Here is a 15,311-nt window from a genome sequence, read left to right on the forward strand (position 1 = left end):
GCGAATGCAAGTAGTACAAATACTTCAGTCACAGTGAGATACACACCACTATGAATCGACCCCTGCAACCACAATTAGGTAAGTACAATTAGATGAGCACCAGCTGACGGCCTAAGAGAGTCTGGCTGGATGGAAGGATTACCTAGACACAGTATATACCCCTCACCCTCACGTTACCCGTGAAAAGACTGCCGCAGCAGACCGAATCATTCAGCAGACGATCTAGGGTTGTACAACATCACAAGATGGCTCTAGTGACCATTCTTACAGTTGGCAAACATAGCTAAACGACTGTGATTTGTCTCTCGTCTGCACCGAAACGGAAAGCATACAAACTTGGCGCAAGCAACACCTTCCTTGGATCATACCTGATGATCTCCTCTTTTCAGAGTGTTGTATGACCACCAACGGGTATAATTTTTTTTCTCTTAATATAAATAATTAATATTTTCAAGCTTATATTTGTTTCATTTTAAGTACAAAAAATAACAAATATTTTGCGATCTTAGGATTCTAGTGAGGATGTTATCATCTGAGGATACTAGTGAGGATGTTATCATCTGAGGATACTAGTGAGGATGTTATCATCTGAGGATACTAGTGAGGATGTTATCATCTGAGGATACTAGTGAAGATGTTATCATCTGAGGATACTAGTGAGGATGTAATCATCCGAGGATACTAGTGAGGATGTTATCATCTGAGGATTCTAGTGAGGATGTTATCATCTGAGGATACTAGTGAAGATGTTATCATCTGAGGATACTAGTGAGGATGTTATCATCCGAGGATACTAGTGAGGATGTTATCATCTGAGGATTCTAGTGAAGATGTTATCATCTGAGGATACTAGTGAGGATGTTATCATCTGAGGATACTAGTGAAGATGTTATCATCTGAGGATACTAGTGAGGATGTTATCATCCGAGGATACTAGTGAGGATGTTATCATCTGAGGATTCTAGTGAGGATGTTATCATCTGAGGATACTAGTGAAGATGTTATCATCTGAGGATACTAGTGAGGATGTTATCATCCGAGGATACTAGTGAGGATGTTATCATCTGAGGATTCTAGTGAGGATGTTATCATCTGAGGATACTAGTGAGGATGTTATCATCTGAGGATTCTAGTAAGGATGTTATCATCTGAGGATTCTAGTGAGGATGTTATCATCTGAGGATTCTAGTGAGGATGTTATCATCTGAGGATTCTAGTGAGGATGTTATCATCTGAGGATACTAGTGAGGACGTTATCATCTGAGGATACTAGTGAGGATGTTATCATCTGAGGATACTAGCGAGGATGTTATCTGAGGATACTAGTGAGGATGTTATCATCTGAGGATACTAGTGAGGATGTTATCATCTGAGGATACTAGCGAGGATGTTATCATCTTAGGATACTAGTGAAGATGTTATCATCTGAGGATACTAGTGAGGATGTTATCATCTGAGGATACTAGCGAGGATGTTATCATCTGAGGATACTAGTGAGGATGTTATCATCTGAGGATACTAGTGAGGATGTTATCATCTGAGGATGCTAGTGAGGATGTTATCACCTGAGGATTCTAGTGAGGATGTTATCTGAGGATACTAGAGAGGATGTTATCATCTGAGGATACTAGTGAGGATGTTATCATCTGAGAATACTAGAGAGGATGTTATCATCTGAGGATTCTAGTGAGGATGTTATCATTTGAGGATTCTAGTGAGGATGTTATCATCTGAGGATACTAGTGAGGATGTTCTCATCTGAGGATTCTAGTGAGAATGTTATCATCTTAGAATACTAGTGAGGATGTTCTCATCTGAGGATTCTAGTGAGAATGTTATCATCTTAGAATACTAGTGAGGATGTTATCATTTGAGGATTCTAGTGAGGATGTTATCATCTGAGGATACTAGTGAGGATGTTCTCATCTGAGGATTCTAGTGAGAATGTTATCATCTTAGAATACTAGAGAGGATGTTATCATCTGAGGATTCTAGTGAGGATGTTATCATTTGAGGATTCTAGTGAGGATGTTATCATCTGAGGATACTAGTGAGGATGTTCTCATCTGAGGATTCTAGTGAGAATGTTATCATCTGAGGATACTAGCGAGGATGTTATCATCTGAGAATACTAGTGAGGATGTTATCATCTGAGGATACTAGTGAGGATGTTATCATCTGAGGATACTATTGACGAGGTTATCATCTGAGGATACTAGTGAGGATGCTATCATCTGATGATTATGGTGAGGATGTTATCATCTGAGGATTCTAGTGAGGATATTATCATCTGAGGATTCTAGTGAGGATGTTATCATCTGAGGATACTAGAGAGGATGTTATCATCTGAGGATACTAGTGAGGATGTTATCATCTGAGGATTCTAGTGAGGATGTTATCATCTGAGGATATTAGAGAGGATGTTATCATATGAGGATACTAGTGAGGATGTTATCATCTGAGAATACTAGTGAGGATGTTGTCATCTGAGGACACTAGTGAGAATGTTATCATCTGAGAATACTAGTGAGGATGTTCTCATCTGAGGATTCTAGTGAGGATGTTATCATCTGACGATTCTAGTGAGGATGTTATCATCTGAGAATACTAGTGAGGATGTTATCATTTAAGGATACTAGTGAGGATGTTATCATCTGAGGACACTAGTGAGAATGTTAATCATCTGAGAATAATAGTGAGGATGTTACCATCTGAGGAAACTAGTGAGGATGTTATCATCTGAGGATACTAGTGAGGATGCTTTCATCTGAGGATACTAGTGAGGATGTTATCATCTGAGAATACTAGTGAGGATGTTATCTGAGGATTCTAGTGAGGATGTTCTCATCTGAGGATTCTAGTGAGGATGTTATCATCTGAGGATTCTAGTGAGGATTTTATCATCTGAGGATACTAATGAGGATGTTATCATCTGAGGATACTAGTGAGGATGTTATCATCTGAGGATACTAGTGAGGATGTTATCATCTGAGGACACTAGTGAGAATGTTACCATCTGAGAATACTAGAGCCTGTGTTATCATTTGAGCATACTAGTGAGGATGTTTTCAATTGAGGATACTAGTGAGGATGTTATCATCTGAGGACACTAGTGAGAATGTTATCATCTGAGAATACTAGTGACGGTGTTATCATTTGAGCATACTAGTAAGGATTTTTTCATCTGAGGATACTAGTGAGGATGTTATCATCTGAGGATACTAGTGAGGATGCTATCATTTGAGGATACTAGTGAGGATGTTATCATCTGAGAATACTAGTGAGGATGTTATCTGAGGATTCTAGTGAGGATGTTCTCATCTGAGGATACTAGTGAGGATGTTATCATCTGAGGATAGTAGTAAGGATGTTATCATCTGAGGATAGTAGTGAGGATGTTATCATCTGAGGATACTACAGAGGATGTTATCATCTGAGGATAGTAGTGAGGATGTTATCATCTGAAGATACTACAGAGGATGTTATCATCTCATGTCTTAAATGACATGGACCCAAACCAGTGCCTTGAAAGGATCAACTTCCTGGTAGCCGAAGCATGTTCTAGGCATATTCCCCTAAGAAAGAAGAAGAGCAGGAGTAAACTGGAGAGAAAAAGACGCTCCCTCTACAGAAGACGACGAAGAGTCACTGAGCTCCTCAGGAGTGCTAGAATATCTGATACACGAAACGAGGCGCTGACCAGGGAAGTGGAAACTATCGAACTTAAGCTAAATGACTCTTACAGGAACAAGGAGAGGCAGGAGGAGCTTAAAGCTATTAGTGAAATTGAAAGAAATTCCAAATATTTCTTTTCATATGCCAAAAACAAGGCAAATACCTCATCTAGTATCGGGCCCTTACTCAGACAGGATGGGACTTACACAGACGACAACAAGGAAATGAGTGAAATATTGAAATCCCAGTACGACTCTGTGTTTAGTGAACCACTAATCGGTCTGAGGATCGACGACCCAAATGATTTCTTCATGAATGAGCCTCAAAACTCCATAAATGTATGCCAGATTTCCGACATTACCCTAACTCCGATAGATTTCGAAAAAGCCATTGACAACATGCCTATGCACTCAGCCCCGGGCCCAGACTCGTGGAACTCTGTTTTCATTAAGAACTGCAAGAAACCCCTCTCGCGTACCCTAAGTACACTATAGAGGAGGAGCTTGGACATGGGTGAAATTCCACAGTCACTTAAAACAACGGATATAGCCCCGCTCCATAAAGGTGGCAGCAAAGCATTAGCTAAGAACTATAGACCAATAGCTCTGACGTCCCACATCATAAAAATCTCTGAAAGAGTGCTAAGAAGCAGGATTGCAAATCACCTGGATTCCCAAAATCTGCACAATCCAGGGCAACATGGGTTCAGGGCAGGTCGCTCCTGCCTCTCACAACTACTGGATCACTATGACATGGCCTTGGATGCACTGGAAGAAAATCAGAATGCAGATGTAATATACACAAACTTTGCAAAAGCATTTGACAAATGCGATCATGGCGTAATAGCCCATAAAATACGTGCTAAAGGAATAACTGGGAAAGTGGGGAGATGGATCTTCAACTTCCTAACAAATCGAACACAAAGAGTAGTGGTCAACAGAGTTAAATCGGAGGCTGCCATAGTGAAGAGCTCTGTTCCACAAGGCACAGTACTCGCCCCCATCTTATTCCTTATCCTCATATCAGACATAAACAGAGATATACACCACAGCACCGTATCATCCTTTGCGGATGATACTAGGATCTGCATGAGGCTGTCATCTGCTGAGGATGCGGTTAACCTCCAAGAAGATATAAACAAAGTTTTCCAGTGGGCAACGGTAAACAATATGATGTTCAATGAGGACAAATTCCAACTACTCCGTTATGGAAAACTGGAGGAGATAATAACTAGAACAGAGTATACTACTGACTCCGGCCATACAATAGAGCGGAAAAATAATGTAAGGGACCTGGGAGTAGTAATGTCTGAGGATCTCACTTTCAAGGATCACAACAGTGCCACGATCGCACGTGCAAAGAAAATAATAGGATGGATAATGAGAACTTTCAAAACGAGAGATGCCAAGCCCATGATGATCCTTTTCAAATCACTTGTTCTCTCTAGGCTGGAATACTGCTGTACATTAACATCTCCATACAAAGCAGGTGAAATCGCAGATCTAGAGAGTGTACAGAGATCCTGTACTGCACGTATAAGTTCTGTCAAGCGCCTTAACTACTGGGAACGCTTGAAAGCACTTGACTTGTACTCGTTGGAACGCAGGAGGGAGAGATACATCATAATCTACACTTGGAAAATCTTGGAAGGAATGGTCCCAAATCTGCACACAGAAATCACTCCCTACGAAAGTAAAAGACTGGGCAGGCGATGCAAAATGCCGCCAATAAAAAGTAGGGGCGCCATTGGTACACTAAGAGAAAACACCATAAGTGTCCGGGGCCCAAAACTGTTCAACAGCCTCCCATCAAGCATTAGGGGAATTGCCAATAAACCCCTAGCTGCCTTCAAGAGAGAGCTGGACAGATACCTAAAGTCAGTGCCGTATCAGCCCGGCTGTGGCTCGTACGTCGGACTGCGTGCGGCCAGCAGTAACAGCCTAGTTGATCAGGCCCTGATCCATCGGGAGGCCTGGTCGTGGACCGGGCCGCGGGGGCGTTGATCCCCGGAATAACCTCCAGGTAACCTCCAGGTAATCTGAGGACACTAGTGAGAATGTTATCATCTGAGAATACTAGTGACGGTGTTATCATTTGAGCATACTTGTGAGGATGTTTTCATCTGAGGATACTAGTGAGGATGTTATCATCTGAGGAAACTAGTGAGGATGTTATCATCTGAGGAAACTAGTGAGGATGTTATCATCTGAGGACATTAGTGAGAATGTTATCATCAGAGATTACTAGTGACGGTGTTATCATTTGAGCATACTAGTGAGGATGTTTTCATCTGAGGATACTAGTGAGGATGTTATCATCTGAGGAAACTAGTGAGGATGTTATCATCTGAGGATACTAGTGAGGATGTTATCATCTGATGATGCTGGTGAGGATGTTATCATCTGAGAATACTAGTGAGGATGTTATCTGAGGATTCTAGTGAGGATGTTCTCATCTGAGGATTCTAGTGAGGATGTTATCATCTGAGGATTCTAATGAGGATGTTATCATTTGAGGATACTAGTGAGGATGTTATCATCTGAGGATATTAGTGAGGATGTTATCATCTGAGGATACTAGTGAGGATGTTATCATCTGAGGAAAGTAGTGAGGATGTTATCATCTGAGGATACTACTGAGGATGTTATCATCTGAGGATACTAGTGAGAATGTTATCATCTGAGAATACTAGTGACGGTGTTATCATTTGAGCATACTAGTGAGGATGTTTTCATCTGAGGATACTAGTGAGGATGTTATCATCTGAGGAAAGTAGTGAGGATGTTATCATCTGAGGATACTACTGAGGATGTTATCACCTTAGGATACTAGTGTTGATGTTATCACCTTAGGATACTAGTGAAGGTGTTATCATCTTACGATACTAGTGAAAATGTTATCACCTGAATATACTAGTGATTATGTTATCATTTTAGGGTACTAATGAATGTGTAATCATCTTAGAATACTAGTGAGGATGTTGTCATCTTAGTATAATATTGAGGATGTTATTATTTTAGGGTACTGGTGAATGTGTTATCTTTTGAAGATTCTAATGAGTATGTTATCATTTTAGGATACTAGTGAGTTTGTCAACATCTTAGGATAATAGTAAGGATGTTATCATTTTAGGATATTAGTGAAGGTGTTATCATCTTAGAATGCTAGTGAGAGTGTTATCATTTTAGGATACAGTGAGTGTGTTTTCATCTTAGGATAATAGTGAGGAAGTTATCATTTTAGGATAATTGTGAGGGTGTCATCATCTTAGGATAACAGTGAGTGTCATTGTTTTAGGATATCCATAAGCGGATCATACATAACCACGGAGTGATCCTCTCTTTTCTTAACGAAATGACAACGATTCTGTGGTTGGTCAGAGGTTGATTAACTAGATAATGGGTCATCATCCTATTCGTCCTCCACATTTGTTATCGTACGTTCGTAAATGCTCGTTCGAAATGTCGATGTTAGGCTCATTTCTCTTATGAAAAGCCTCCGCTCTTTCTAATTTCGTTATTATCGTGTAATTTCACTGAAAAATGGAATAATATACTTTAGGTTAAACTAACCTAATCTAACAGAGAAATACGAAAATTTAAAAATTTACATGAAATTTCAGGAATGCTGAAACACAGGTTGGGCGTTATAACGGCCGCCCTAACTGGAGAAAAGTTTTTCTTGTCTGATTAAGACCTGTGTCGGGAGATCTATGTTCTTGTTTCCTGACGGTGAAAACACCACCTTGTCTGCAAGACTATGGCGGCTTCCTTGCCTTGCTCATAAGAGGAAGGGTATACCTCGATGCTGGTGAAGATCACTTGATCTTCACCAGCATCCTATTATTATATATGATTACCTTCCATTTCCCAGACGCTATATGACCCTCACGGATTTAGCGTTTCCCATGAATATACAACAATAATAATGATCTGCACAACAGTTACTATTTCAAACCATTTTTCACACGGAAGAAATTAAGCCTAGGTAATTCTTGTCAATTCTTCCAGGAAGTTTGTCTAGGTTAAATGTAACTGTAAATCACTCTAATTTTTATATATAAAAAATCCTTTTTCCAGCAAAGAAAAGGCTGTGTAAAGTAGACATCCTTCACCATCACTCACTCGATAACCGTCTTTCCAGAAGGACACGCACCTTCACGATTCCATGATCTGCCGCAGCTCTCCTTTCGTGACTTACAAGGCGTAAATTTATTATGATGAAGAAAAACAGGGGTTGCGCAAACATCTACATGTTTATCTGCTAAATTGCAATATCTTTTCACTGACGATGCGGAAACAAGACCAGGTATGGATTTGGAGACCTTGAGGTCGACGTGGGTAAGTTTATGTTGAGGGTCTTGAGGTTGTCGGCGCAGTTCATCGTCGAAACAAAAAAAATATTCGGGTGCTCAGCAAAAAATAATTCTCCAGATCGGCTGTATGTGTAAATATGGTACAAGTGCAGTACTAAGATATTTATTATAGAAACTTTCTGCTCACTGAGTGCTTTGATAAAACTCCCAGTGAGCGAAACACTTTCATTATGAACAACTTAGTCGTGTACTTGATTCTTGTCCATACACTTGTCGCTGTTTGTTACCATCATTGGTTACATCGAATGTGAAAAAAATTTAAGAGTTTCAGGCATTAGTAATCTGAAGCAAAGGCGCAAATGCCTAAGCCTCTATAATATAAGTAATATGTTGCAGTGCTCAGTATTTTTATGCTACAACTCTGCTCATCAACAGTAAGAACCGTATATTATGCAGGGCATATCTTGTGTACGTATTATAGAATTAATATAAATACACCGAGGAACATATATAGAAGGATGAGCAAAGTTAACACTGAGCACCAATGAGGAAAATTAGACACGTTTTTACAAAAAGATGAAGTCATAGATGAAAAGTTTATGAATAAGGTTTTGTATATATCAAATCAATATATAACTCTTAACAATCGATTAAAATATGGCACACTTACATTAAAAAAAATGAGTAGAGTTCAAGATGAGGGGAAGAAACTCGCAAGCAGCATCACTGAAGCAAAATACCTCTGAAAAGTTTTGTGAATATTTTTGACAGATTCACGAGTGGATATAATTGTTAGGAATATATGTCTCACTCGACTTATTAAATCTATTACCATGCTGAGCCACAAGATCTTCAGTTTCAAATAAGTCTCGTCATCAGATAAGTATGCCATTACCTCACCACCTCCACCAGCACGGTGGTTGCCCTAACGAATTCAGTCCTTAAACACATATGATCCTTCAGAATCACATTCCATGAATCACTAGGACTTAATTGTTGACCTTCCTCCATGGTAACCGTCTCTTTTACCTATTTGTGATTACAAGTTTTAAGTTACAGGGGCAGAGCAGTGCTTGAGTGTATGACATGTCGAGGACGTTACAATGTATCCAACTCGAGTATCTTTCTCTCCTGATGACAATAGAAGCGGAAGCTGTGATGACGGGTCCCAGCGAGGTACACATTGAGGAAGGCTCCCACCTGGTCCTGGAGTGTTACGTACAGAATGCGCCAGTCCCTCCTGTCTACATCTTCTGGTACCACAACTACACTATGGTTAACTATGGCAGACAGGAAGTATTGCAAGTAAGTACCTACGTATTGTGCCTATACTGAATGAGAGAAAGGATGTTGATCAGTGTGTATGTAATTGTTTACTTGATGTGGAGAGGGTGGGATCACTAGCTCTTGGTCCCGCCTATTTACGTTCTATCTACTCACTTGAAACCGCCTTGTCATATCTGTTTTTGAAGCTTGGTATGGAACCCACTTTAACTGTCGTTTCGTATATTACACGTTATTATCAGTCATACATTTACGAAAGATATCTGATTACCCTGATACTTATTTAAACACACGTCCTCTTGTTCGTGTTACATTCCTGGTAATTGTCTTATCCTCGTCTTTCCTGCCTGTCTCCCTCTTGTTTTGGTTCAGGAATCAAACTCCTTAATTTCAGCTCTTCTGTGATGGAATATCTAGTACTCTTTATTATTTACTCATAAACAGTTTCCCCCAGCTTAGACACTTCTTAGGACAGTCTCCAGTTTCTCTTTACATTTCACGTCAGAGGTGTTGTGTACTTACTGGCGTAGAGTAACAGGTGTTGTGTGCCTACAGGTGTGGACTGACAGATGTGTGCCCACAGGCGGGGAGTAACAAGTGTTGTTGCGTGCCCACAGGTGGGGAGTACCAGACGTTGTTGTGTACCCACAGATGAGGAGTAACAGGTGTTATGCACCCAAAGGTGGGAAGTAGCAGGTGTTGTGTACACAGGTGGGAAGTGACAGGTGTTGTGTTCCCACAGGTGGAACATCACAACTACACCAGTAGTCTCGTGGTGGAGCGGGTCAGGACCTCACATGCCGGCACCTACAGCTGTCAACCACATTTGGCAACGCCTGCCAACGTCACCGTGCACGTCGTCACAGGTGAGTGTGACGCGTGACTGGTCAGTGTGACTGACAAGTATCCTGCGTGGTTCTCAATAACATCCTTATCTATCTAGATTTCCGAATGCCACTCTTACCTATCACCATGGGGAATTCTGGTGATAGGTTAGGCATGATGTTAACCCCTGGATCTTTCTCAAAATAATGGCTTCTTCCTCAAGTGATACATTTTATCTGGTTTCCCTGCCTCCCTAAGACCATTTTCATCACTTCTCTTTTGCTGGTGGTGGTGTCTGATTCGTCAAGAACCAAACAACACCACCAGCGACGTTTTTGACGTATGATGACGTATTCAACCATTGAGTATGATGATCCACTCAGTGTTAAGTGACTCTTGTCGTAACAGAGCCAATGCTTTCCACTCGGATGACCGCACTGTGGTGTCCCTGGATATTCATTGACCAGGCTTCCACCAGACACTCTTACGAAGGTTCCATTAGCCAGTCCAGATAGTCTTGCAGATGATGAGTCCGCATCAGACTGATTTACCACCATTAGCTTTGCGTCAGCTGCTAAGATTTGCTTTGCGTCATTAACGAACATTACCTTTGTCTCGACTGCAAACATTTGCTTTGCGTCATCAGCAAACATTAGCTTTGCATCAGGTGCGAACATTTGCTTTGCTTCATCCGCGAGTATTAGCTTTGCTTAAATTGCGAGTATTTTTGCGTCATCAGCGAATATCAGCTTTGCGTCAGCTACGACCACTTGACGTAACTCACGACCTCCTGGAAGGTCGTTACTCATTCCAGGAACAAAGTGAGTCACAGAGCAGAAGGTCGTGGGTGTCCAGCTCCTTCCGTCCCTCCATTCATATTCGTTCCTCACTACGTAGATCGTTCTCACACCATGCGTGAGAAACTTACCGATATTTACATCATGTGCACTCGCCGAGACAACCCGCTGCCAGACGTGTCACTGCCTTTTTAAGGTTAAGTTTAAGGATAAGTTTAAGTTGGTTCATTGAACCAACTCAAAATTATCCTAACCTAACCCAATGTAACCTAATCTGACCCAAGCTAACCTAAAATAAAAAAAAAATATGTATTCAGGGTACGTCCACAAACTGACGCTGGGTAATGCATGTGAAAATGAACGGTGTGAAATGAAGACGGAAGGTAACACGACTCTCTTTTCCATTGTGAATATGATAATGATATACAGAACCGATAAGTTGATATGTAAGACACATGTGCAACAGTTAGGTATCTTTATTCCAAAATTCTTCGCTACACTGTAGGTTTCTTCAGTCGAATATAGAGGAGGCAGCAGAAGCAGTAGAGATGTAAAGACGATGTAATCAGTCCATCACCCTCAAAGAGGTAGTTTTGAGGTGAGTCCCTCAGTCTGGAGAAGTGCTCTGCTCTTTAGTCTGGAACATTATTCCTGATGCCAAACTGTTTCACACGTGTCTACTTATCTATTTTCCATTATTAATGTATTGCTTTATCCGTTTCTTTACAGTCCCCTATACTTTTGCCTGTCTTTTTAATTCGTTCATGGAGCACAGTGACTACGACGTCTTTCCTTGTCTATTCTCTATAAGAACGTCACAAAGTTCTTTTGGGCTTGTATTCCTGGAGTATACCTGGAGTGGCTTTCGGGGGTCAACTCCCCTGCGGCCCGGTCTGAGACCAGGCCTCGTGGTGGATCAGTGTCTGATCAACCAGGCTGTTACTGCTAGCTGCACGCAAACTGACGTACGAACCACAGCCCGGCTGGTCAGTTACTGACTTCAGGTGCCTGTCCATTGCCCTCAGGAAAACAGTCAGGGGTTTATTGGTAATCCCCCTCATGTATGCTGGTAGGCAATTGAACAGTCTTGGGGCCCTGACACTTACTGTGTTGTCTCTCAGTTTACTCGTGGCGCCCCTGCTTTTCATTGGGGGAATGTTGCATCTCCTCCCGAGTCTTTTGCATTCATAGGGAGTGATTTTCCTGTGCAGGTTTGGTACTATTCCCTCTAGGATTTTCCAAGTGAATATTATCATGTATTTCTCTCGCCTGCGTTCCAGGGAATACAACTCAAGGGACTTCAACCGTAATATAGGTACTTTGTTATACTTATGTACGCCGTGATAGTCCTTTGTACACTCTCCAAGTCAGCAATTTCACCTGCCTTGAAGGGGACAATTAGTGTACAGCAGTATTCCAACCTAGAGAAAACAAGCGATTTGAAGAGAATCATCATGGGCTTGGCATCCCTAGTTTTGAAGGTTCTCGTTATTCATCTTATAATTTTTTTGGCAAATGCGGTAGATACATTGTTGTGGTCTTGAAAGTGAGATCCTCTGACATTATCACTTCCGGGTCATTCACATTACTTTTTCGCTCTGTTGTATGGTTAGAATTTTTGTATACCCTAATACAGTTTTAATTTCCTCAAGTTTTCCACATCTGAGTAGTAGAAATTTCCCTTCACTGAATTTCATATTGTTTTGAGTGACCCATTTGAAGATTTGGTTGATGTCCGCTTGGAGTCTTGCAGTGTCTTCGAAGGAGGTCACTGCCATGGTAATTCGAATGTCATCCGCAAAGGAAGACATGGAGCTATGACTTATATCTCTGTCTATGTCAGATATGAGGTTGAGGAATAGGATGAGAGCGAGTACTGTGCCTTGTGGAACACAGCTTTTCATCATAGCTGCCTAAGACTTTACTTTGTTTACTATTCTTCTTTGTGTTCTGTTTGTTTGGAAATTATAGATCCATCTACCAATTTTTTCTGTTAGTTCTTTATCACGCATTATGTGCGCTATTACACCGTGGTCGCACTTGTCGAAGGCTTTCGCAAAGTCTGTGTATACTATAACTGCATTTTGTTTACCCTCTATAGGATTCAGGACCTTGTCATGGTGGTCCAGTAGCTGGGACAGGCAGGAGCGACCTGCTTTAAACCCGTGTTGTCCTGGGTTGTGTAATTGATGGATATCTAGGTGGTTGACGATCTTGTTTCTTAGAACCCTCTCTAAGATTTTTATGATAAGGGATGTTAGTGCTATCGGTCTAGTTCTTTGTGGATGAGGAATTTCTTTTTCTGAAACCAGGTTGTTTTCTGGACACTTAGGGAAAACACAACTCGTGTTCCCACTGTTTATTTCGGTACTATAGTTTTCCCAACAATGTTACATGGGTTCTGGTCATATCGTTACATGGGTTCTGGTCATAACGATAATGGGTTCTGGTCATAATGTTACATGGGTTCAGGTCATAACGTTACATGGGTTCTGGTCATAACGTTACATGGGTTCTGGTCATAATGTTACATGGGTTCAGGTCATAACGTGTGAGGGAAAAGTTCAATAGATAGGAGTAGCGAGGGAGTATATAGTAACAATAGTTTCATTGCCGGCTACTTGTTAAGGTAGGGTAAGTCCAGCTCCCGCTATTCCCTTCCCCCCTTTTTCCCCCTCCCCGAAAGTGATAGTTTGATTGCCGGCTGCTTGTTAAGGTAGGGTCAGTCTAGCTCCCGCTATCCCTTCCCTTCCCTTCTTCCCCCATCCCCCCCGAAAGGTGACGTGTGGGGCTCCGGTCAAACAGTAAATCACTAGACTCACAGCTCCCAACACTACTCTTGAAATGACAGAGAGGGTCACCTGCCAATCAACGAGTAGAATTGAAGGAGACGGACTAACGTTCTGAGACGTCCCAATTTCTGATCCACTTACCTGTTTGTGTATGCAAGTAGCAGGATATAACCCCTCATCATTGCAGTGGTAAAAAACCTGCTTTCCTGTCATCTGGACGGATTATTGACGGCTATAAAATCTGTGAAGAACGAGCCGGTGGGTTGTCATCAACACCTGCGACCCCCCTCCCCATCATCGGCAACGGCTACGATTTCAACAACACGCAGTGTCACCAACACCAGACACCCAAGTTTTATATATATATATTAGCGTTGAATTCAGATATTTATAGTTTTCATTTTTCATTTTCTTTAAGGTAGGATTAATATCTCATATTTAAGTGTTTTATATTTTATATTTTCTAAATAATAAAGTGTTTATGTTTGTCAGTTTTTGTTCTTTTTCTATTCATTAATTTTCCTGAGGAGGAGCCAGCCTTGGTAATACTGTCTGAAGTTGTTACAGGGCTGAGTAAGCCTTCACATAATGTTACATGGGTTCTGGTCAGAACGTTACATGGGTTCTGGTCATAATGTTACATGGGTTCTGGTCATAACGTTACATGGGTTCTGGCCATAACGTTACATGAGTTCTGGTCATAACGTTACATGGGTTCTGGTCATAACATTATATGGGTTCTGGTCATAACGTTACATGGGTTCTGGCCATAACGTTACATGAGTTCTGGTCATAACGTTACATGGGTTCTGGTCATAACATTATATGGGTTCTGGTCATAATGTTACATGGGTTCTGGTCATAACGATACATGGGTTTCTGATCATAACGATAATAGGTTCTGGTCATAATGTTACATTTGTTCTGGTCATAACGTTACATGGGTTCTGGTCATAATGTTACATGGGTTCAGATCATAACGTTACATGGGTTCTGGTCATAATGTTACATGGGTTCTGGTCATAACATTATATGGGTTCTGGTCATAACGTTACATGGGTTCTGGCCATAATGTTACATGATTTCTGGTCATAACGATAATGGGTTCTGGTCATAACATTACATGGGTTCTGGTCATAACGTTACATGGGTTCTGGCCATAACGTTACATGAGTTCTGGTCATAACGTTACATGGGTTCTGGTCATAGCATTATATGGGTTCTGGTCATAACGTTACATGGGTTCTGGCCATAACGTTACATGAGTTCTGGTCATAACGTTACATGGGTTCTTGTCATAACATTATATGGGTTCTGGTCATAACGTTACATGGGTTCTGGCCATAACGTTACATGAGTTCTGGTCATAACGTTACATGGGTTCTGGTCATAACATTATATGGGTTCTGGTCATAACGATAATGGGTTCTGGTCATAATGTTACATGGGTTCTGGTCATAACGTTACATGGGTTCTGGTCATAACGTTACATGGGTTCTGGTCATAACGATAATGGGTTCTGGTCATAATGTTACATGGGTTCTGGTCATATTGTTATATGGGTTCTGGTCATAACGATACATGGGTTTCTGCTCATAACGATAATGGGTTCTGGTCATAATG

The 15,311-nt window shown here is 41.1% G+C and overlaps 1 protein-coding gene across 1 annotated transcript in view; it reads left to right on the top strand.

Moving 5' to 3' along the window:
* LOC128691022 (lachesin) overlaps nt 1-15,311 on the top strand; it is a gene marked incomplete in the record, with an annotated part of 294,963 nt that overhangs the window by 211,681 nt on the left and 67,971 nt on the right. Inside the window, 2 exon segments of the mRNA XM_053779851.2 lie at nt 9,135-9,295; nt 10,017-10,140. Of these exon segments, the coding sequence (XP_053635826.2) occupies nt 9,135-9,295; nt 10,017-10,140 (285 nt within the window).

This window comes from Cherax quadricarinatus, chromosome 2 (genome assembly GCF_038502225.1).
Source record: "Cherax quadricarinatus isolate ZL_2023a chromosome 2, ASM3850222v1, whole genome shotgun sequence".
NCBI classification, from domain to species: Eukaryota; Metazoa; Arthropoda; class Malacostraca; order Decapoda; family Parastacidae; genus Cherax; species Cherax quadricarinatus.